Genomic DNA, 24,000 nt, shown 5'->3' on the forward strand with positions numbered 1-24,000 from the left:
GGTCACTCCTAGTCACCCCCAGCCAGGGCATGTCCAGGCAGGTTAGACCCAAGGTCAGAGGCCTGCTCGGCTTTGTCTCTGAAGCCTAAACAAGACTGTTCATTTAATTTCCCTAACACCCTGTATTATCAGTTCATGGTTAGCATTTTTTTAGCAATAAAATATTCTAAAGTATGACTACGTTGTTTTTTAAGACATAATGCCACACTTAATAGCTTACAGTATATTGTAAACATAGCTTTTACGTGTGCTGGGAAACCAAAAAAACTCATATGGCCCTCCTTATTTTGATATTTGCTTAATTGTGGTAGTCTGAAACTGAACCAGCAATGTCTCTGAGGATGACTGTGCTGCCATATTAAACTCTGGTCCATGAACATGGGATGTCTTTCCATTTACTTAGATCTTTGATCATTGATCTTTCAACAAGTTTTTGTAGTTTTCAGTGTACTAATGTCACATTTTTTTCCTTCAATTTATCTGTAATTTTTTTTTTGTCATTTTTTGATGTTATTGTAAGTAGAATTGTTTTCTTTTTTCTTAAACTCAAAATGCTTCTAATTTCTTTTTTTATTTTTTAATTGAAGCATAGCTGAATTATAATGTTCTGTTACTTACTGCCATGCAGTAAACTGACTCAGTTATTTATTTATATAACTTTTCATATTTATATAAATATTTATAAATTTTATAACATAAATATTATAATTATATGAATATTTTATATTCTTTTCCATTATGGTTTACCACAGGATATTGAATATAGTTCCCTGTGCTATATAGTAGGACTGTGTTGTTTATCCACTCTGTATATACCAGTTTGCATCTGCTAACTCCAAACTCCCAATCCAGCCCTCTCACACCTTCCTCCCCCTAGTCAACCACCAATCTATTCTCGATGTCTCCGATAGAATTGTTTTCTTAATTTCATTTCAGTTTGTTCATTGCTAGTCTATAGAAATACAATAGATTTTTGTATATCAATCTTGAATCCTGCAATCTCAACTGAACTTTTAAAAATTGGTTTTTAGTGGTTTTCAATAGCTTTTAGTGGTTCCATAGGATTTTCTTCCCTCATAGCTCAGTTGGTAAAGAATCTGTCTGCAATGCAGGAGACCCCGGTTCGATTCCTGGGTCAGGAAGATCCCCTGGAGAGGGGATAGGCTGCCCACTCCAGTATTCCTGGGCTTCCCTGGTGGCCCAGCTGGTAAAGAATCCACCTGCAATGTGGGAGACCTGGGTTCAAACCCTGGGTTGGGAATCCCCTAGAAAAGGGAAAGGCTACCCGCTCTAGTATTCTGGCCTGGAGAATTCCATGGACTGTGTGATTCATGGGTCACAAAGAGTCGGGACACGACTGAGTGACTTTCACTTTCATAGGATTTTCTACATAGAAGATCATTTCATCTGCAAATAAAGATAATTTTACTTCTTCCTTTCCAGACTGGATGCCCTTCCCCTCTTTTTCTTGCCTAATTGTTCTAGCTAGACCTTTCAGTAGAGTGTTGACTAGAGGTGGTGTTGGCAGACACCCTTTTCTTTCTTCTGATTGGGGGAAACCATTCATTCTTTCACCATTAAGCATGGGGTCAGGTGGGGTATTTCATTGATGTCCTTTATCAACTTAGGAACTTCTAGTCTTGTCTTTTGAGTGCTTTTTTCAGGAAAGGATGTTGGATTTTGCCAATTTTAGTTTTTGAGCCTTGAGGTGACCATATTGTTTTTCCTTTATTCTTTTCAGATGCTAAACCTTGCATTCCTCATATAAATTTCACTTGGTAATGATATGTATATCTTTTACTATGCAGTTGGATTTGGTTTGCTAAAATTTTATTAAGGAATTTAAAGTCTATTTTTATGAGAGTTATTGTTCTTTAGTCTTTATCTTATAATATCTTTGTCTGATTTGGTATCAGGGTAATATTAGCCTCATAGAATGAACTGGGAAAAATCTCTTCCATTTTTTAGAAGAGTTTGTGAAGAATTGGTATTAATTTTTCTTTAAATGTTTGATAGAATTTATCAGTGAAGTAATTGGGCCTTCAGCTATTTTTTGTGAGAAATTTAAAATCACTAATACAATCTCTTTACTTGTTACAGGTCTATTGAAATTTTTAGGTCTTATTAAACAGCTTTGGTAGTCTGTATCTTTCTAGATTTGCCCATCTTCAGAACTTTCTGTTTTTTTTTATGTGGATTTCAATTATTCTCTGTTGTCACTTGTTTTCAGCCTGAATAATCCCTTTTAGTATTTCTTTTCTATAACTGTATTGAAGTATAGTTGATTTACAATGTTGTATTAGTTTCAGGTGTATAGCATGGTGGTTCAGTTATACATATACATATATTCATTCTTTCTCAGTTTCTTTTCCCATATAGGTTATTATAGAATATTGAGTAGAGTTCCCTGTGCTATACAATAGGCCCTTGTTGGTTATCTATTTTATATATAATAGTGTGTGTGTGTTAATCCTAAACTCCTAATTTAGTATTTGCTCTGTGGCAGGTCTGCTAGCAGTGAATTATCCCAGGTTTTGTTTATCTAAGAATATTTTTATTTCACTTTCATTGTTGAGAGATAGTTTTGCTATATATGATTCTTGGTGATTCTTGGTGTTACATATGATTACCTCTGACCTCTGACCTCCATTATTTCTGATTGAAAATCAGCTGTTCATCTTATCGGGCTTCCAGTGAGTCATTTTTCTTTTCCTTCTTTTGACATCTTTGCTTTGTCTTTCAACAACTTTGACTATAATGTGGAAGTGAATCTCTTTGCATTTATCTTACTTGTTTAAATTTCTCAGATGTTTACATTAATGTTTGTAATCAAATTTTGGAAGTTTTCAACCATTATTTCTTTGAATATTTTCTACTCTTTCCTCTGTGTCCTCTCCTTTTGGCACTTATACTGTGCACATTTCAGTGAAATTATGGTCTTCCATATGTCTCAGAGGCTCTGTTCATTTTTCTTTATTTCTCCCCTCTCTGCTCTTCAGAGTGTATAATTTCCATTGATCTGTATTCAAGTTCATGGAGTTTTCTTCCAGCTCAAATCTATTACTGAGACCTCTAGTGAATGAATTTTTCATTTGTTTTCGTACTTTTAAGCTACAGAATTTGTTTTGTTTTCTTTTTCATTTTTAGTTTCTATTACTTTCTTGATGCTATTTGACATTGTTCTTATGTTCCCCTTTAGTTCTTTGGACGTGGTTTCCTTTTGTTCTTTGAGTGTATTTATAATAGCTGGTTAGAAATTTTTGTCTACGAAGTCTAGCATCTGGGCCTCCTCAAAGGTAATTTCTGTTGCCTGCTTACTTTCCTGTGTATGGATTACATTTCTTTTCATGTGTCAGCAATTTTGTTGGAACTGGACATTTTAGATAATCCATTGAAGAAACTCTGGATATTGGTTATTGATCCCCCCAGACCTTGTTGTGCTGCCATTTGCTTGTTTACCTGTTTATTTGTTTAGTGACCTGGCTGCACTGTTTTAATAAATTTTATTTGCCCTGCAGCATGCAGCTGCTGATATTGCCCCTCAGAGATCGTAGCCTTGGGCATAGGCATAGTCATGGGCCACACAGCTCCACCCCCACCACCAGAACAGTGGGATTAGCCAGGTTCTCTTTGTCTCTTTCTCTGGTTGTACTGCTAAACTCTAGTTATTCTGCCTCTATTGGTATCACATCCAGTTAGCTTTCACCAGCTGCTAGCTGATTGCTGTATTGTTTTTGACAATGCTCTGGCGTACAAGTTGTCCACAGCCTGACCCAGTTAAATTCTGGACCCTTCACGGGGGCAGGGTGTTGCCAGTATTTGTAGCTTGCTTAGGCTTCTGGTGGCTCAAATGGTAAAGATTCCGGCTGCAATGTGGGAGACCTGGGTTCAGTCACTGGGCTTGGGAAGATCCCCTGGAGGAGGGCCTGGCAACCCACTCCAGCAGTCTTGCCTGGAGAATCCCCATGGACAGAGGAGCCTGGTGGGCTACAGTCGTGGGGTTGCAGAGAGTCAGACATGACGAGTGACTACGCACAGCACAGTACAGATCCCAGAAGTACTCTTAGCTGTCTTCTCTCTGTTACACTTCTGGTTGGTTTACTGTTTTACTTGTTGCTTACTAGTATCACAGAGCTACTGGTCTCCTCTTAATTGCTCACTACCAAGATTTCCATCGTTTCTGACAATGCCCTTAGGCATGACCTTCCTCTTGCTCTATTCCAAATAAAGTTGGTCCTCTTAGGGTGAGCTTTGGAGCTCTTAATTCTACCTCTCCTTCTGGAAAGACCACTGCAGCAGTGCCCTGGAACTAGGGGCAGGGTTTCCACTTCCAGAGTGACACTCGTGGTGTATAGATAGGTCAGTGAACAGGGATAGGACCCTACTCTTCTTGGCTTTTCCCTTTCAGCATAGAACGTCTTCCCTACAAGCAAGCCCGGGAAGGGGCTGCTAGGGCACAGCATTCTTGGTTTCCCATACTTGGGGTAGAGCCTCCACTCCAGGAGTGAGGACTGGGTGGGCAGAGGGAGTTCTCTGCCTGAGACAGATTTTTTGCAACACCGAGTTGCATGGTATGGGAGATGCCAGTGGCCTGCCTTTCCCAGGGTAAAAGTAGTAGCCCTAGTAGCCCTAGACTGGGGGCTGAGGAGACAAGGAATCTCTGTCTTCATGTGGTAAAGCCTCCATCACACGAAGATGGGGAAAGAATGGGAGAGGGTTGTGGCTCTAATGTATAGACTCTCACGATTCTTACAAGAATTAGTGTATTTTCTCCATTTGTTGTATTGAGCTTAGGACAGTTTCCAGATGCCTTATTTTATTTTATTATTGAAGTATTTTGTTGTTGGTGGTGGTGTTCAGTCACCCAGGTGCGTCTAACTCTTTGGGACCCCCTGGACTACAGCACGCCAAGCCTCTCTGTTCCTCACTATCTCCCAACGTTTGCCCAAGTGCATGTCCATTGCATCAGTGATACCATCCAGCTATCTCATCCTCTGATGCCCTCTTCTCCTTCTATATTGAAGTATAGTTGATTTACATTATTGCGTTAGTTCCAGGTATACAATAGAGTGATTCAGTAATATTTTTTTTCAGATTTTTTCCATTATGTTATTACAAGATATTTAATGTGGTTTCCTATGATATAACTCAATCCTTGTTGTCCAGATAATTTAAATGGTTTGTTTAGAAAATAATTTTCACCAGTTAAATGGTTGTTTTACTGAGGAGAGAGTTCACAAGCCTCTTTCAGCTCCATTCTAGAAGTTTCCATCTGCTGCCTGCTTTTGTAAATAAGGTTTTATTGGAACGCAGCCATATCCATCCATTTGTGTGTTGTCTGTAGCCACTTTCATGCTCTAATGGCAGAGTTGAATAGTTGCAGTAGAGACCTTGTCACCTGCAAAGATTAAAACAGTTACTATCTGTCCCTTACAGAAGAAGCTTGCTGAAGAACTATCTTTCTACTCTCCCTGTGAAATATAAGCTGACAAAATTGTTGTCATATAAAGAGGGGATGAAAGAGTATGTAGTTAGGATTGCAGCAAACGTTGTGTAAATCAACCAGTTCTAAAAAAAAATCATTGTTTTCTGTTTTTGGTTGTTTGTGGTATTTGTCAGTTTTTTAATTTTAAACTTTTTTATATTGTATACTTTCTAATTCTAAATCAGTATTCCATTGTATACCTAATTTAGTAGTTTTAATTTTTCAATCTTCTTCAAGTCGGTCCTAAATTGTATAAGCTTCCTCTTTGGGGTAAGAAGGGCAGCAGTGTGATCAGGTTCAAGTTGAGTTTCCTGTGCTCCGGTGTTCTGCTTCCTATATTCATAAATTTTTACCATATCAGCATATCACCTGTCCTTCATTTCCGTACTTCATTTAAATTGCTTTTTAAACTTAAACAGTAGACCTTGTATGTCTCTAGAGTCACTGGCTTGATGTGCCGCTTGCATCTTTATAAATGGCCCTGTGTGGGCACGCTGGCCTGGGGGCTTCATCCTGCAGACATGTGTGGAGTGGGCTCTGGCTGAAGGGACAGAGCAGGCTGATTGAGGACTGAGGATGGCCGGAGGCCAGGGTGGTGCTGGTGGGAATCTGGGCAGGCCAACACCTTACCACACCTCCCAGAGAGATTCTGAGCTTCCAGGGGTCAGTAGGGCCTTCTCTCTGGTACCTTCAGGGCCAGGCAATCATCATGGACACTGCAGGCTGAAGAGTGGGGGGCATATGACCTTCTGTCTTTCAGCACTGCTTTAAAGGACACTGCATCTGGCTGACACCTGACATTCTCAAACGAGATGGCAACTGGGGTGCCTGGAGTCCCTTCGGCTCCTGCTCCCGTACCTGCGGCACAGGTGTGAAGTTCAGGACCCGTCAGTGCGACAACCCACAGTGAGTTTGCCCCGATGTTTCCCAGTCTTCCTGGGGGGCAGCTGTGGTCCCCAAAGGCCCTTGCTAGCCTACCCTATCCCGCAAGGCTCCTGCAGATGTCAGTTCAGGAGAGGGTGTGAGAGCAGGCAACTCTGGCCCCTCTCATCCTCTCTGGGAGGGACCGAGACTTAGGAAGGGGATGGCTCACAGTCTGCTGGAGGCAGAGCCAGCCCTGGAGACTGGGAAACCTGATCTCCTTCCTCCTGGCCTGCATCCTACTCTAGACCCCAACCTGCTCTGCTCTTCCTGGTTGAGGGCATCAAGATAGAAGGTGGAACAGAGATGAGGCAATGGGGGTAAAGAGAAGGGCTCTCTCAGGCCCTGGGAGGCTGAGAGCCTGGGTAGGAGAGCAAATGATTGCAATCAGGCCAGAGGCAGGGTCAAGCGGCATGCCACGCACGCCCAGCTGCCCAAAAGGAGAAAGCCTGGAGAGGTGCCCGAAGGCGCACCAGGCTCCCACCTCCACCCGTGCTCCCTGTCCTGCCGCCCAAGCAGGCCCCAGCCCCTGTGCTATCCTCAGAGCCCCGCGGGCTCCTCTCAAGCACCCTGGGGCTAGTACGTGAGCCTCACGTACTTAGACTGACAAGACAGGACGTTAGAACATCAGAGGCTACAGGGTGCTGGGCAAGCACTCTCAGGTTCCGGTCCAGGATGCACAGTCAGAGGGGCAGGTCCAGCCTGACCACCCTCTCTCCCCTCACCGGGCCCTGACTCCTCCTGGCCCCTGCCTGATGCGGGCTCTTGGGGTTCAGGGGACTCACCCCCAGGTCTGGCCCTAGAGGAGATCATGCAGGTTGCAGGTACTCTGTCTTCTGTCCCTCCCCACATGTGCACTTGAGGGATTTTTTCCGCTCTGGCTGGTCCAGCTTTCTTAGGCAGCAAGAGTTGAAGGGCAGTAGTAACATGAACGAAACTGCCAGAACTACCTGCCAGCCCGTGTTCACAAACACTGTCGGGCCTGCCCAGCCCTGGCCAGCGCCCCCATTCCCTGCACATCAGACAGCACAGAGGTGCGCACGGAGCTCTGACCGTGGCTTGCCTGTGCCAGCCTGGCCTGCGTCAGCACCCAGCCCCCAGAGCCCTGCAGAGCCGGAGGCCCCTGCACACCAGGGCACCCTGTGGGCCTCTGCTTCCGTGTGTCCTCCTGGAGATGATGGCTGGGGCCAGTATCGAGACTTCTGAGGCTCCCTGCTGGGCCCCTGCTCCCTGGGTTGAGCTCCCTCTATGTTCTTTGCCCTGCCACTCTTGTGATTGCAGAATGGCAGCTTGCAGCATGAACTCAAGCCCTCCGGTTTCTCTTCCTGCTGGGCCTCCCCTGTATTCTCCCACTCACGCTCTCTTTGGGGGTTATCCCAGATTTCTGTTTGAGTGTGTCTGTCTCCTGCCTCGGCTGGCCCCTTCCCCTGTTTCTTGCTGCCCGATGCCCTGGGCTTCCCATACCTACACACCCAGGCCTGCACCCCTGCCTGGGAATGCCCGCGTTGTTATCATTTGTCTTTGGTCCCATCAGTGGCCATGATGTAAATCTCAAAGTCACCCTTTCTTTCATGGTCCCATTCAAACGCTGAGCCTCTCGGTTCTTACTCCACAAATTTCTGCGATCATTATTTCCACTGACTTCCCCCAAGAACGTGGCACTGAGCGAGGAGCCTCGAGGAAGCCGGCCCCTTCCATCGTCCACGCTCCAGTGCTGTATGCTGTATATCCCTCGTCACAGCAGAGCGTGACTTTTGCCCAAGACTCGGATGGGGCCTCGGGTTCTGCTTGGCTCTGTCACATCTGGCAGATGGCCACACTGAAGCCTCCCGCTCCTCCCAAGGTGCTAGCCTGCCATGCTGTAGCACCTGGGCTTCCAGGGGCACTTGCTGGCCATCAGCCGGCACCTTTCCTGTGGGGTTGGTGCTTTGTGGACTGGTGAGGTTCTCAGCAAAGTACAGAAATCACAGAGGCACAGCCCACGTTTTCCTGAGGTGGAGGCGACCTGGAGATGTACCTGACGCTTGTTGAGAACACCTGTAGCAGGATTCCACTCCTTCAGAATTACTTACTCACTGTGTGTGAGGCCCAGGTCGGGAGGATGTCGGGGAGGCTCACCCAGCTCCTCCACCCTGGGGCTTATGGCCGGGGGCGTGGCAGACCCTACACACCCTGTTACAGATCACTGCTGGTTCACAGCCATAGCTACAGGAGCCGGGGTGGGGCCGGGGGTGCACAGAGGCTGAGTAGGTGCTCCCTTCCCTTGGGGCCCCCAGGAGGATTACCAGCCTCTCCTGTACTGACGCGCCAAAGCTCTGGGACAGGGCTGGGTTCCTTCACTCAGCAGAGCTGCCCCCTCACCCCCAAGGCTCAGGGATCCCTGCCAATCCCACAGGTGGCTCTCTAAGTGCTGGCCTCTTCCTGGCGGCACCCCGTTGGAAGGCCTCTCTGCTTTCTCCTCCAGCCCAGCCAATGGGGGCCGCACCTGCTCGGGCCTTGCCTACGATTTCCAGCTCTGCAACTCCCAGGACTGCCCTGATGCGCTGGCCGACTTCCGTGAGGAGCAGTGCCGGCAGTGGGACCTATACTTCGACCATGGTGACGCTCAACACCACTGGCTGCCCCACGAGCACCGGGATGGTGAGCCCCGGGGGGAGGGGGCACTCGGTGGGGGGGCCAGGGCTCACTGGGCCACTGATTCTGCATGGGCGTGCCAGCACAGCCCACCCTGGGCTGGGGGCTCATGGCAGGACTGCAGCCCCAGAAAAGCCAGGGAACAGCCTGGCCAAGGATGCAGCAGACAGAGCAAGCTCCAGCTGGCCCCAGGCGCCTGCAGTTGCCCTCTGGTGGACAAGGCTGGCATTGCACCACCCCTCTCAGCCGCCGGGCAGGGACAGGCCAGAGCTGTCCAAGCAATCAGGTTACCTTTGAGTTCTCATCTGTCAGTGAGAACTCTCAGTTCCAAGTGCCATGAACTGGTTTAAGCACCGAAAAGCATTTGTTGGCTGCTGGAACTGAAAAGTCTGGTAGCTTCAGGCGTGAGAGTGTTTGTATTTCAACTGGATCCCACGCAGTTTCTGTTCCTTCCAGGCATGGAGCTGAGGAGGGAGGCGGGGTCTCCGCTGTATCAGCTGAGCACCTGTGGCAGCTCCACGTGTGCATGCCAGGAGAAGGTGCCAGAGCAGACAGGACCCCCCACCCCACCCCACCCGCAGAGGCGGACTGTGGTCTGGCCAAAAACCAAATAACGATGAGGTGTCTCAGTGACTGCTGAGAAGAGAAGGTGCCCAGCTCCCGAGACTGAAGCAAGGGGAGTTTTATTTAGGGTTACAGAGGTGGACTGGGGAAGGTCTTCAAGCAGAGACCTGGCCAACAGCCAGCTGCCCTTCCCCTGAATATGGGGTTCTCTAGGTAGGACCCCAGCGATCTGAGACCTGGCTGCACCCACAACAGGCTGGCTCAGCTGGGGGAAGCTAAGTCCCGAACAACCGGGTCATGAAGAGGGTTGCCGTCAGTACCCCTCTTTCCCTTTCTTCCCTGGCCCAGGGGTGAATCATAAGGAGACCCTCCTCGGCGGGAGTTTCTCTTTGCGAGGGGCTTCCCTTTAGCAGACTTAGGAAGGAAACTACAAGCAAGTGAGCGGTGCAGCCAGCCAGCCAACATCCCCTGCTTCCCTTCCAGCCAAGGAGCGCTGTCACCTCTACTGTGAGTCCAAGGAGACCGGGGAGGTGGTATCCATGAAGCGCATGGTGCATGATGGGACGCGCTGTTCCTACAAGGACGCCTTCAGCCTCTGCGTGCGTGGGGACTGCAGGGTGAGTGCCCCAGGAGCAGGGGCAGTGATGTCTCAGGGCCTCGGCTGTCTGGGGCTTCGGGAAGATTCGCTGAGGTTAAGCATGCAAAGTACTGCAAACCGCACCTAGATCAGGGCAGGCTCTCAGCAAATGTTGGTTCCCAGACCTGCCCCCTTTTCTAGAAATAGCAGGGAGCCTCTGTAGCTTGTATAAATGTGACAGACTGTAGTGTCAAAGAGGCTGACTCTCGTCTCACCTTCCCGAGAAATGAGCATCCTCAGGATATCTCCGGCAGAGAGCGTGCGGTGGAAGAGGCTGGAAGAACAGGGAAGTGGGGTGTGGCGTTGTGGGGGGAGAGCTCAGGGATTCTCTCCACTCGTGTTTCAGTAGGATTGTAACCAGCAGGGAGGGCAGGCCACGCAGTCTGCTCACACTCCAAACACTCAACCGAGTATTAATACTTGAAAACAAAGACAGCGATGTCTCCTCCGTACTCGTGGGTTTTAATTAAGGGAGGTGCCTGAATGATGACACAGAAGTCTGCTGTCAGTAGGAAGAGCTTACTGCTTTCATTTCCTGAGGGAAGAGCATGCTGTGCTGTGCACCAGGTCCAGGGAGGAGGCAGAAGGAGCGGGGGAGCGTCTGGGCCGAGCTTTTATTGGGGTTTCCATAGTGGGAAAGGGGAGGCAGGCAGAATAAACAGCTTGGGGCTGGCCAGTTTGAAAAATTCTCTAAGACTGCATTGCCAGAAACTGGCTCTGTAGCCCCTTCATAGTCTAGAGACCCAGCCTTCAAAGGTCTTTGTAACACAAAAGTCAGAAATCAAAGAGGAAAGGAGAAGGACGCAGTCTCACAAGAGGTGGTGATAGGAGGATCTTGAGGGGTGAACTGGCTCTGGGCTTCCTGACCGCCAGGGCAAAGAGGGAAACTTGCTACCGTGCACTCTAGAACAGGCAGGGAGCAGAGCAGCCAGGAGGAGAGGCTGTCTTCCCTGCTGAGTGTGGTCTTGGGTGTGAATGTGGCCTCAGGCAGTGTGCTCAGAGCCCGGGCCTGCTCCCCACAGAGCTCTGCGGCCCTGGGAGTGGTGTACTGTCCCAGGGCTATAGCAAGCAAAAGGACTGGGATTTGTTACTGCCTCCACCAGGTGGCCTCGGGCAAGGAAACATCCCTGCTCTGTGTGGAACCACTTTTAATCCTAGAGTGGACACTGTTGAGAGGATTCATTGAGAGAATGAAGGCAGAAGTATTCCTACCAGCTCTTGTGTCCTGCCCACACACCCCAAGACAGACTGAAGAGGACACCATTCCTAGGAGCAATGCGAGGGAGGGACCTATAGGCCTAAGCTTTGGGTGGGAGCTCTGGAGGGCCGCTGCGTGGACTCCGGGGAGAAGGGCAGAGGCCATGTCTGATTTATGTTCATGAGGACACCAGTGTCTGTGTCAGGGCAGCCTCGGGACTAAGCCCTGGTAGCTCAGCTGGTAAAGAATCCAACTGCAATGCAGGAGACCCCGGTTCAATTCCTGGGTCAGGAAGATCCGCTGGAGAAGGGATAGGCTACCCACTCCAGTGTTGTGGCCTGGAGAGTTCCATGGACTGTGTAGTCCATGGGGTCACGACTGAGCAGCTTTCACACTGGGCTGTGCGGAGTCCTCTGCAAGTCACTGTGCCCACAGGAGTGGATGAATGAGCGGGGAGAAGGCGGGTCCTTGGGTGGGTGTCTTGCCGATGCCACTCGTGACGCCATTTGTCTCGCTGTTCACACTGTCTGCACTGTTCGCTGAAACCAGGGTAGGCAAGGCGCGAGCTAAGAGGCTGGAAGGAGACTCAAGGAGCCGCTGGAAGTGCAGACACATTTATTCTCTCCTGGCTGACGCAGCAACTGTAGCAGTATTCATGGTGTATTCTCTCCTCTCGTGGCTGACCCAAGGGATACAGCCGTGAGGCAGCAGTAATGCCACCGCTTTTTAGGTGGAGCTCACATATCCCTACAGCGCAAGTAACTCCGGGTCAAGTAAGCACCTCGTGATGCGCATGCTCAGGGCCACAAATGCGCTCAACTGTTACATAGCCATTATTTACAAAATGTGGGGTGAGAGAGCCTGCACACACCATCTGGACCAACTTACGCTCTCCCTGCAGTGGGCACACAGGGTCTTTCTTGCTCCAAAGCCCGCTCTCCTTCCTCTGCGTCAGGGACTGCCCACACCTGGGCTGCAGGGGGAGCAGGTGCCAGGGCCCAGTGGGGAGCAGGGTCTCAGCGGGCACCGCATTCCCCCCACCCCTCTGCAGAAGGTGGGCTGTGACGGGGTGATCGGCTCCAGCAAGCAGGAGGACAAGTGTGGTGTGTGCGGAGGGGACAGCTCCCACTGCAAGGTGGTCAAGGGCACATTCACGCGCTCACCTAAGAAGCTTGGTGAGTGCACCCCTCCCGCCCCTGCCCAGAGGCCCGGGCCTGCGTGTCTATAGCGCCTGACCTCTGGTCTGTCTGGGGAAGAGGGGCTCTAAGTCTGGGAGGGTGGGGTGGAGAGGCGATCTTAGGGGTCACTGTGTCAGGCCCCAGGCTGGGTGGGGACGGGGAGAATGCCAGGGTGTGGGGTGCACAAGGTGAACCTTAAATATCTTTGTTTGAGGGCTCCCTCCCCAGCTCTCCAAGGCTTTCTGGCCACCACTGGCCTCCCTTGCTCTCTGCCCCACCACTGCCGCCCCCAGGTGCCTGTGAGCGGAACCTTTGATGAGCTAGCCAGTGCAGCCTGTGGCCTAGGGAAAGGCAGGCCTGTCCCAACAGAGCCACAGGAAATTTGGGGCTGGGGAACTTGGGGTCCCTGGCCAAGGTGCACTCTGGGAGAACAGCCCTCTGAATGAACCTCCTTCGAGAGTGGTCCCTACACCTGGCTTCAGGGCTCTGGGTGGGCCTGCGGTAGCTGACTGCTCTGCCTCTGACTGAAATGGGGAGAAGCCACTTTGGTGGGCTTCCCAGGTCCTCACTGGTAAAGAAGCTACCTGCCAACGCAGAAGACGCAGGAGATGAGTGTTCCATCCCTGGGTCAGGAAGAACCCCTGGAGAAGGGCCTGGCAGCCCACTCCAGTGTTCTGGCCTGGAGAAGCCCCAGGGACAGAGGAGCCTGGTGGGCTGTATAGTCCATGGGGTCACACAGAGTTGGACACGACTGAGTGACCGAGCGCCCAAGCATGCACGCGGGCACTTTGGTTCAGCTCTTTTGGAAGAAGGGCCTGGAGCAAACCTGCCAGACTCCACTCGGAGCTGGTGCTGGGCTGCCGCCAGCTGGCCCTCTGCACAGTCCCATGTGAGCAGGGATTAAGCTGCTGAGGTCCAGGGAGACCGAGCAGTTTGCTGAAGGCCTCTCTCCTGGTTGTGGCATCTTAGCTCCATGTGGGGCATGAGTCCGGGGCTTCTCATGAGGACACCCACCGAGCTTTCAATGGAAGAGGTTGAAGAAGCGCCTGGATTTGAAAATGAGCCGGAGGGCTGTTGCTGTCTGGGATGCACTAGCTTTCCCGTGGGCCCCTCTCTCAGTGGGCAGAGCCCATCAAACACTGGGGCCTCTGAAGCACCGTCGAGGGCAAGGCCCTCCTCGCATTGTCCGCCTTTGATAGCCTCTCCTTCTCATTTGGCTTTGTCTCCCTGCATCTCAACCAAGGTTACATCAAGATGTTTGAGATCCCGGCAGGAGCCAGACACCTGCTAATCCAGGAAGCAGACACCACCAGCCATCACCTGGGTGAGTGCCGGAGCCCAGACAATGCAGTGGCTCCACAGCCTGACTCTTCTGGGGGTCAGGGGCCAGACTGGGAGGCATGGGCTGCACTCCTGTCTCCTCTGTCCCTGGCTTGGCCCAGCTGATGGGTGGATCTCTCCTTTAGTACTTTCCCAATGGAGAGGCCAGGGGTTGGGATCAGAGGGCTTCCCTCATAGCAGTTTTGGAGGGACGTGTGTCTAAGGCATGCACCCCTCCCACCTCAAGGTCGAAGGGGAAGCCGCCTGCTCACTGGAAGGCAGCCAGGTCCACAAGCAGTGGATGCCGAGGCCAGCTGGTAGATGGGCTCCCACGGTGCATTTGCATATTTTCATTTAGTTTCCTTTTAAATTCAAGTGATTCTTTTGGAATAGAGATTCCGGGCATCTCTTGAGAATTTGGATGTTCTAACAACTTGGGGTGCCCCTTCTCACGTGGCAGCTCCTGTGGCACTGTGCTGCAGGCTGCCTGGAACCCCTCACAGGGGTTCCCTCATCCACACCCCCCACAAGTTGCAGGGCCGAAGTAGGAAGTGATGCTGGGGGTCAGTGAGGGGACCCCACACAAGTCCTTTCTAGGTTGGGCCTCATCTTCTTCCCAGTGCCCTGGAGGCCAAACTGGGTCAGGGGTTCCCTGGCTGCAGGCACCTAGCACCCCCGCTGATGTGAGCAAACACCACTCTTTTTAAAAAACAAGTGTTTCTTTCTTCCTTATTTTTAGAGACTTTTATGTTGCTATCCCAAAATGGACAGCCAGGACTACTTGTTTAAAGTAGAAGGCAAATATAAAAGTCAACCCCTTAAAAAAAGACACTTCTACCTAAAGATTGTTTCCTGCCCAGGGCCATCCCTGCAAACGAGGAGGGAGGGTTAGTGACCGGCTGGGGACCTCCTGGCACTTACCACAGCTCTCAAGGGAGTCTAGGAAACTTGTGCAGGGAACGTTTTCCTCACTGTTATCCCGTGATTTTTGTGTCCAGTCTGTGGCCTCCCTGCTGAAATCTTCCAGCAGCCCCCCAGTAGCCACTTTCCACACTCTGGCAAGTGTGGGGCTTTGTGACCAGCGGATTCTCATCTCTTAGACATTCTTTGTGGATGCATAGTGGCCTGGGTGGTCCCCAAGTCAGGCCAGGCCTCTTTGGGGTGTAGGGAACTGGTGGGGCACCAAGCTGAGCCATAGTTATCAACAGGGTGGGCGGATGTATGGGGCGTGTGCTCACCCCAGGGCAGGAAGCCCTGGTGTCCAGCAGGTATCCCTCGCCCCGGGGACCTGGGACAGGAAGGGCAGTGGCTCTGAGAGCCCCCCGAGTGCTCCAAGTAGACTGCAGGGACGTGGCCCTGGTGCCTGCTAAGTCCCTACCATGGAGCCTCTCCCCCAGGGCCTGAGAGGCAGATCCAGGAAAGAGCCCTGGACCCCACAGAAGGGCGGGTTGGAGGGAAAACCTAGGTCCAGTGCAGAGACAAAGGACAAGGCAGGCTCCCAAGGCGGCTTGGGCTGTCAGCGGGACTGATGGGCCCCTGGAGGAGGGCAGTTGGAAGACAAGGGGCTCTGCTCCCCACAACTCCCCCAACCTGTTCAAACTAGTGAACCCTGCTGACCTCCCACGCTTCTGCCCCCCCCCCCCCCGGGTGGTCATGGCTGTCTTCCGTCATTCTGTCTTTTATCATTCAGCCGTCAAAAACCTGGAGACAGGCAAGTTCATTTTAAATGAAGAGAATGACGTGGATCCCAACTCCAAGACCTTCATTGCCATGGGTGTGGAGTGGGAGTACCGGAATGAGGACGGCCGGGAGACGCTGCAGACCATGGGCCCCCTCCACGGCACCATCACGGTGCTGGTGAGTCAGACGGGGGCCAGGCCCGCCGCCTCTTGCAGCGTGAGGCAGGTGGGGCACGTGGCAGCTGGGGAAGGGGTGGGCGGTGCCTGGGAGCCCTGCGCCTCCCTGCATCCTTCGGGCCAGGTTCTGCAGGGCCCCTCCGGCCTGACCTTTGAGCTGAGGATCTCCATCTCTGTGTCAGAGTGAGGCGCACTCTTGGAGCCACCGGCCTGGCTTTGGGCCCTGTGTCCCTGGGTGCCTCGAGACAAAATGCCCTGTAAGCATTTAGGCTTCCCCCTCCGCAAACAACTCTGAGCAACATTCACGGCCGCGTCTCATCATGCTTATTCTTGTCTGTTACTGCATTCAAACCCTGGGGGTGACCGATGGGGGGCTCCAGGAAATTGGACTGCTAGACCCGGGTCACACTAAGACTTTGTCTCTGAGCAGGACTGGACCCCGGGTCCCCTGACTCCAGGGCCACAGGCTGCTCCTGGTGATGGGAACACAGAGGGGGTTTGATTTCCTAATTCACTTTTGAAAGATTAATTTCAATTGCATATGTTATATATTTTATGAGTAAAAAAAAAAATTAAAACACTGCAGATAAGGCTCAGGTGTCAAGGTGAGCACACCGCGGTGGGGCCAGCGCCCCGCAAGAGGGTGTGCAGCGAGGGGTGGGGTGTTGACGAGCACTGCGCTCTGCTCACCTCGCCCGGGCGCCCGTTCATCCCAGAAGTGCCTCTGGTGCACTGCCTGTCAGTGCACACACAGCCGGGCCTCAGAACCTGCTGTTCCTGGGTTGGCAAACTCACCTGCCGAAAGCATTCTGATCTCAAAACCGGTACAGGCATACCTCAGGAGAAGTAGGTAGGTTTGGTTCCAGGCCACCACAGGAAAGTGAATGTCAGTGATGCAAGTCATGCAAATGTGTTTGTTTCCCAGTGCACATGAGTTATGTTACACTGTCCTGTAGTCTGTGAAATGTGTGATAGCCTTAGGTCTAAAACACAATGCACATACCTTAATTAAAAATAAAAAGCAAAAAGTCAGCTACAATAGTATCATCAAAGACCACCTGGTCAGAGATCACCATAATGAGAGTATATAATTGTTCTGCTGAAAGAGTTGTGTCCTGCGGAGACTTCCTTTTGGTGTCAGGTTCAGAGGACTCACTGGCAAAATAACCAGCCGAGGCTTCTCTGGTGGCTCAGTCTGTAAAGAATCTGCCTGCAATGCAGGAGACCCCAGTGTGATTCCTGGTCTGGAAGATCCCCTGGAGAAGGGATAGACCACCCACTCCAGATTCTTGGGCTTCCCTGGTGGTTCAGACGGTAAAGAATCCACACGCAATGCAGGAGACCTGGGTTCGATTCCTGGGTTGGGAAGATCCCTTGCAGGAGGGCATGGTAGCCCACTCTCGTATTCTTGCCAGAGAACCCCATGGACAGAGGAGCCTGGTGGGCCGCAGTCCATGGGGTCACAAGGAGTCAGACACGACTGAGCAGCAAACACACAGCACACTTAGTAAGAAGAAATGGGGAAGTTTATTACATTAGTAGTGAGTTACGTACGAGGACAAGTGATAGAGCAAGAAGTTAGTGTACATACGTTGCCACAAAAATAGATATGTATTATATATATTAGATTATATATATCAGATACAATATATTATATTAGATATAATGTTATAGATATTATATTATAATATAATATACATCATATAAGTTACTATATATATTATATATTATATTATAATATATAACAATATATAAGTATATGTAATTATATATTGTATAAATATATAAATTATATAATATATACTATATAATTTATATATACTATATACAATATATATAATATATATAATTGTTATTATATATATTATATATTATATATACTTTATTTATTATTATATTATATAATATTTGTCCATATAGAAAATATATAAATATAAAATATTTTATAAATATGTAAAAATATATAAAGATATAATATATATAATTATATAATATATAATATAAAATATATAACATAAAATATTTTATAAATGTGTAAATTTATATTTATACAATAATACTATAAATTTCAAATAATTATTAGTGTTATTTATTAATATCGATTATATTAATATTAATATATAAAATTATACATATAATATATAATACAAAATATATAAATATACAATATTTTATAAATATATAAATTTTATAAATATATGAATATATATTTTTATAAATATGTAAACATAATATATAGTTATATATTACATATATAATTACATAATATATGATATATAATATATGTATATATTATTACATACTAAATGTTATATTTAATTTAATGATATATAATATATTATATAATATACAATATATAAAAATATATTATATAATTATAACAATATATAATTATATAATATATAATTATAATTATATAATGTTTATTATGTATTATATATAATAATATAATATCTATATAAATATATATGCTATATCTCACTAAATTGGGAGCCATCCAGGTCTAATCTGGTCCCCGGTACATGGGACAGCAAGAAACAAATGTATACATCCATGTTCAGGCGATACTGGGCAGTCCCAGGAACAGCAGTCTGGACCCCCAGTTGAGAGGTTCTGGGGAGTCTGTCCCCCTCATCCCTGCATCCCTTCTCCCACTGTTGAGACTTCAGAACTCTGTTCAAAGCAGTCCTGCTTTTATTTCAAGCCGCGAGTACATTCTGTGCGGAGATGCAGTTCTGGCTATTATGGTAAAGCCTTGTATGTCTTTTCGTAAGTCTCAGAATGTCAGCAGATCCCTGGGAGTGGGCAGAGTTCCAAGGCCCAGGAAGCTTCGTGACTCACTCCCATTCTTGTGACTTACTCCCTCCCTTATCTGCTGGCTCCTAAGATCGTTTGCCGTTTCTGCTAGTCAGCCACTTGGCATGTAACTCCTTTCAGGGTCTCTGTTTAGTCAGTAGCTTTTGAAGCCTTAACAAGACTACTTCCATTAACTTGTCCAGCAATAATGAAAAAATTTGAAAGATTGTGGGAATTACCAAAACGTGACCCAGACAGACACAGAGTGACCAAATGCTGTTGACAAATGGTGCCAATAGACTTGCCGCATGTGGGTCGGCCACCAACCTGTGCGTTGTTAAGACATAACGTCTGTGAAGCACGGTAAACCGAAGTGCCGTAGAGCGAGGCCTGCCGGTGCTCTCGGCGGAGCAGGCAGAGTGTGGGCGCCTGACCTGCCTGCTCCCAGCGGAGCCGAGCCAGGCATGGTTCTGCTTCTTATTTCAGCTCCTGCTGTAAACAAGCGTCTTTTCACACTCTGTTTACTGCCATGTCCTTTGCATTTTTTTGCTTTCGGAGGATAATCTCACTGTTTAAAATGTCCCCAGTTGCGGTTGTGAAGTGTCTGCTGTCCCTCTGTGTGGGAGGCTGCGGGTTTGCCCCGTGGAGAGACAAGAATGCATGTGTTACTGAGCTTTGTCCAGGCACAAGTGCCTGGGTGCTGGCTGTGAGTTCAGTATTAAAGAATCAACAGTGTGTACTGATTAAGGTGTCTAAACAGAAATACACATAGAATATGCTTATGCATGGGCTGTTGATGAAAATGTCATGACCAGACCCTGTGTTCCCCTGTGAGCACTGGTTCAATACTGACAGGTTCCATGTTTGCTGGGACCTTCTAGAACCTGACTACCTGGAATAATGAGACTTGGCCAGGCATATTCCTTGGGCTGACCTTCCTAACCGGGTCTCTGGGTGAGGGTGGAGGGGGGGCAGGCATATTCACCCCTGTCTCCGGGGCAGGTCATCCCGGAGGGGGACGCCCGCATCTCGCTGACCTACAAGTACATGATCCATGAGGACTCGCTCAATGTGGACGACAACAATGTCTTGGAGGATGACTCTGTGGGCTATGAGTGGGCCCTGAAGAAGTGGTCTCCCTGCTCCAAGCCCTGCGGTGGAGGTGAGGGGCTTTCTCAGAGCTGGGGCCCCAGAGGAGGTGGGGTTGAGCAGGAAGGGTCTCCTGGGTGAGGAGCTTCCTTCAGCCCATGGTCTCTGCTGACTGCCTGGAGTGAGGGTTGTGCCAGCTATGAGAACACTAGACCCAAGTCAGTGACCTTTGCCCAGGTAACAAGGGCCTAGCCCCACCAGGGAGGTGGTAGAGGGTGGACAGGAAGGGAGGTGCTCAGGGCCTCTGGCCAAAGGCAGCAAGGGGGCATGTGTGGGCTTGCATGACACCAGCACCCACCCGCATCATCATGGGAAGGAGGTCTGGCCTGACGGGAGGTCACCGTGAGGGTGCTTGGATAGATCACTGTGACATCGTGAGGCAGGTCACAGGAAAGAAGACTTGGACCAAGCTGGAGACCAGTGGAGAGGCCTCCTCTGCAGGGCCCTCTTAAGTTCATTCAAAAAGGCCTTTCCTTTCTGGGGCAGGGCTGGGTGCAGGGAGGTCCCACCTGCTTTGGACCTCAAACTTGGGTGTGACATAACAGATAAGAAGTTCTGATCTGTCCAGTGTATTCCCTGCTCCTTGGGGGCTGGAGGAGATGAGAAGCAGGAGAAGACACTCAGTCTGCAGAAGCAGGTGGGCAGGACAGACCACCTTCAAACACAGGACCACGCAGGGCCCCTTACCAAGACGAGACAGGGAGTTCTCCCAGAGCTGCTGCCTGAGTGGGTGGCACCCCAGCCATCCCCGGAGCTTCCCCGCCCTGATTTTATCAGCGCGTCCTGTTGAGCCTCCCTCCTGCGTTTCTCATCTGCTCTTACCATCTCCCCAGTCCTGGCGGCATCCTCACTACCTGACTGTCCCCCACTTTAACCTATTAAAGGGGCAGATTAGACCATACCCTTTCCTGGTGTCATAGTTACCAGCAGATCCTTCTGCTCTTGATAAAAAACAAAATTCTCCTCATGGCCTCCAAGGTCCAAGCAACTCTCTGACGTCTCCCTCTGCCACTGGCACTGCAAACCCTTGCTCACTTGGCCCTGTCCATGCTGGCCTTAGCTGCTTTTCTGGACATGCCATGCTTCTGCCTCAGGGCGTTTGCACAGGCCATCTGCTCCCTGGGGAGCCTCCTTCACTGCTTTCCATGAAACCAGAGCACTGGTATCCTGTATTTCCTGGGACACCCCCAGATGCCCAGTCTAGATCAAGCTGCTCTGTCATATTCTCTTATGTCTAACGCACTAGGCTGAGATTTTGAGACTTACCCCAGTTGACATTTTGGGCTCTATAGTTGTCTGTTATGGGGATTGTCCCATGATTGTAGAATGCTGAGTGGCATCCCCGGCCTCTCCCTGTTCAGTGCTGGTGGCATCTCCTTTCCAGTTGTGACAGCCAAGTGTCCCAGACATTGCCAGATGTCCCCAGGGACAAAATCTCCACCAGCTGAGAACTGCTGCACTAGACTGGCTGGAGGAGCCTTGCAGGCTGTGTTCCATGTTTAGTGAGGTTCTCAGTGCATGTTAATCCAAGGTATAGTAAATGACTAAATGCTGGGAGAGAGACTAGAACCTTCCCTCTTGCCCCAGGAAGCCACCCAGGAAGCTGCTCTCCCTGGCCTGGCACCTTCACTTGGCCTGGGGTGCTGGGCGGGCACCAGGCTAGACTTGTCCAAACCTGCCCTGCCCTCGCCCCATTAGCAGGACAGGGAGAACAGGGCTGAAGTGGCCTGAGGAGCCGCCCCTCCACACCTGCTGGAGGGCCCATACTGTCCCATTGAGCCCCCTCAAGCTCTCATCTTCAGGGTCCCAATTCACCAAGTATGGCTGCCGCCGGAGGCTGGACCACAAGATGGTACACCGAGGCTTCTGCGACTCCGTCTCAAAGCCCAAAGCCATCCGCCGGACCTGCAACCCACAGGAGTGCTCCCAGCCCGTGTGAGTGCCGGGGCTCTCTGGCCCCCAGCCCTGCTAGAGGAGGGGGGACGCATCCTGAGGCCCCTGTGGGGGGTGGCGCAGGCCCTGGTTTCTGGGCAGCTCTGGGCCCCAGAGGCCCTGAGACGTTTCAGTCTTTCTCACTCAACATGTTCTATGGAGTCTAAGGTGTTTCAGACTGGGCAGTGGCCTCCTCCTTCAGACTTGGTAGAAAGAAACAATAATGTGCATCTTTGTGACCCCATGGACTGTAGCCCACCAAGTTCCTCTGTCCGTGGAATTTTCCAGGCAAGCATACTGGAGTGCATTGCCGTTTCCTTCTCCAGGGGATCTTCCCAACCCAGGGATTGAACCTGCGTCTCCTGCACTGGCAGGCAGGTTCTTAACCACTAGGGCCACCTGGGATGCTATAAATGACAATAAGTTCTAACGCTCAGATGGGGAAACAGGCTCCGAGGGTGCTGGCTTACTTCTGGCCCTGTGGTAGATGTTTCCCTCACAGCTCACCCCGGGGCTGCAGCCTTGACCTTCCAGACCCGGAATTTGATGGGGCTGCATTTCTGGGCCCAGGTTCCTTTTGCAGGGCCCCAAGCAGGGAAGATGGTGGGTCAATCAGCAGGTGGGTGCCCTTTGAGGACAGGTGCTGAGGGCATCCATGCTGCTGCCCAGAAAGGTTGGTGAGGTCAGAGGGCAGAGTCAGGAGGCTAAGAAAGGACAAAGGCTACCCCCGAACCAGGGTCTCCTAGCAGTGGGCACGCTTGGGGTTCGTTGTCTGCAGGACCTCAGGCAGGGGTACAGCTGGCCTCAGGGCGCCTTCCTGACGCAGGGAAGATGCGCCTGGAGGAACAGGCTGCCTTGCCCCTGTCCACCGGGGTTTCTCCGGGGGCTGACCGTGTGCTGTGTGCCCTGGCAGGTGGGTCACGGGCGAGTGGGAGCCATGCAGTCGGAGCTGTGGGCGGACAGGCATGCAGGCTCGCTCCGTGCGCTGTGTCCAGCCACTGCACAACAACACCACGCGCTCCGTGCATACCAAGCACTGCAATGATGCACGACCCGAGGGCCGCCGGGCCTGCAACCGTGAGCTGTGCCCCGGACGGTGGCGCGCCGGGTCCTGGTCCCAGGTGAGCAGCTCCCCGGCCCCGTGTCCTCAGCCCCAAAACCAGGCTTGGGTGGGACTGAAGTGGCCAGGGGGATCCACTTTGGCCTGGATGCTGTTCTTGCCCTAGGGCACATCCTGTAGGTCTCAGGGCACCCGTGCTTCCCTGGCTAGTGTTCTGTGTGAAACTCAGAGGAATGTGTATCTTTACTCTGCAGGGCAGAGGCTCCCATGTGCTATGGGGGACTGGGCCTCCAGAAGATTAGGGGCAGCCTGGGCTCCAAGATACAAAGGAGGCCTGGGCTTTTGTCTCTGGGGGCAGAAGTGTGGTTAAAAGGCCAACCAGACTTGCAAGAGGAGACATGAGCAAAGGAGGGCTTAGATCTGGCTGATAAAAATAGGGTAGTCTCAGGGGCTGGAGGAGAGTTCTGGGAGCAAGGCTGAGCTGATGTGAGCACTGACATCCAGCTCACATGCCTGGTGGTCAGGGGTTGCCAAGACCAGCTTTCGGCTCAAAGATCCCCACGGAAGTTGCTATAGTCATGGTTATGCTTTATTACAGTGAAAGTTTTGTTGTCGTTCAGTCACTTAGTCGTGCCCAACTCTTTGCAACCCCACAGACCGCAGCATGCCAGGCTTCCTTGTCCATCACCAGCTCCTGGAGCTTGCTCAAACTCATGTCCATTGAGTCAGTGAAGCCATCCAACCATCTTGTCCTCTATTGTCCCCTTCTCCTCCTGCCTTCAATCTTTCTGAGCATCAAGGTCTTTTCTAATGAGTAGGCTCTTTGCCTCAGGTGGCCAAAGTATTGGAGCTTCAGTATCAGTCCTTCTAATGAATATTCAGGGTTGATTTCCTTTAGGATTGACTGGTTCGACCCCCTTGAAGTCCAAGGGACTCTTAAGAGTCTTCTCCAGCAACACAGTTCAAAAGCATCAATTCTTTGGCACTCAGCTTTCTTTATAGTCCAACTCTCACATCTGTACATGACTACCGGAAAAGCCATAGCTTTAACTAGAAGGACCTTTGTCGGCAAAGTAATGTCTCTTTTTAATACAATGTCTAGGTTGGTCATAGCTTTTCTTCCAAGGAGCAAGCATCTTTTCATTTCATGGTTGCAGTCACCATCTGCAGTGATTTTGGAGCCCAAGAAAATAAAGTCTGTCACTGTTTCCATTGTTTCCCTATCTATTTGCCAAGAAGTGCTGGGACCAGATGCCATGATCTTCATTTT

General features: G+C 50.2%; 1 protein-coding gene across 1 annotated transcript in view; it reads left to right on the forward strand.

Moving 5' to 3' along the window:
- ADAMTS2 (ADAM metallopeptidase with thrombospondin type 1 motif 2) overlaps positions 1-24,000 on the forward strand; it is a 252,171-nt gene that overhangs the window by 217,173 nt on the left and 10,998 nt on the right. Inside the window, exons 11-19 of the mRNA XM_070460787.1 lie at positions 6,246-6,391; positions 8,871-9,046; positions 10,088-10,221; positions 12,491-12,614; positions 13,861-13,941; positions 15,628-15,794; positions 19,592-19,751; positions 21,541-21,673; positions 22,584-22,791. Of these exons, the coding sequence (XP_070316888.1) occupies positions 6,246-6,391; positions 8,871-9,046; positions 10,088-10,221; positions 12,491-12,614; positions 13,861-13,941; positions 15,628-15,794; positions 19,592-19,751; positions 21,541-21,673; positions 22,584-22,791 (1,329 nt within the window). The remainder of the gene's footprint in view (positions 1-6,245; positions 6,392-8,870; positions 9,047-10,087; positions 10,222-12,490; positions 12,615-13,860; positions 13,942-15,627; positions 15,795-19,591; positions 19,752-21,540; positions 21,674-22,583; positions 22,792-24,000) is intronic.

Source organism: Odocoileus virginianus, chromosome 3 (assembly GCF_023699985.2).
Source record: "Odocoileus virginianus isolate 20LAN1187 ecotype Illinois chromosome 3, Ovbor_1.2, whole genome shotgun sequence".
Taxonomy (NCBI): domain Eukaryota; kingdom Metazoa; phylum Chordata; class Mammalia; order Artiodactyla; family Cervidae; genus Odocoileus; species Odocoileus virginianus.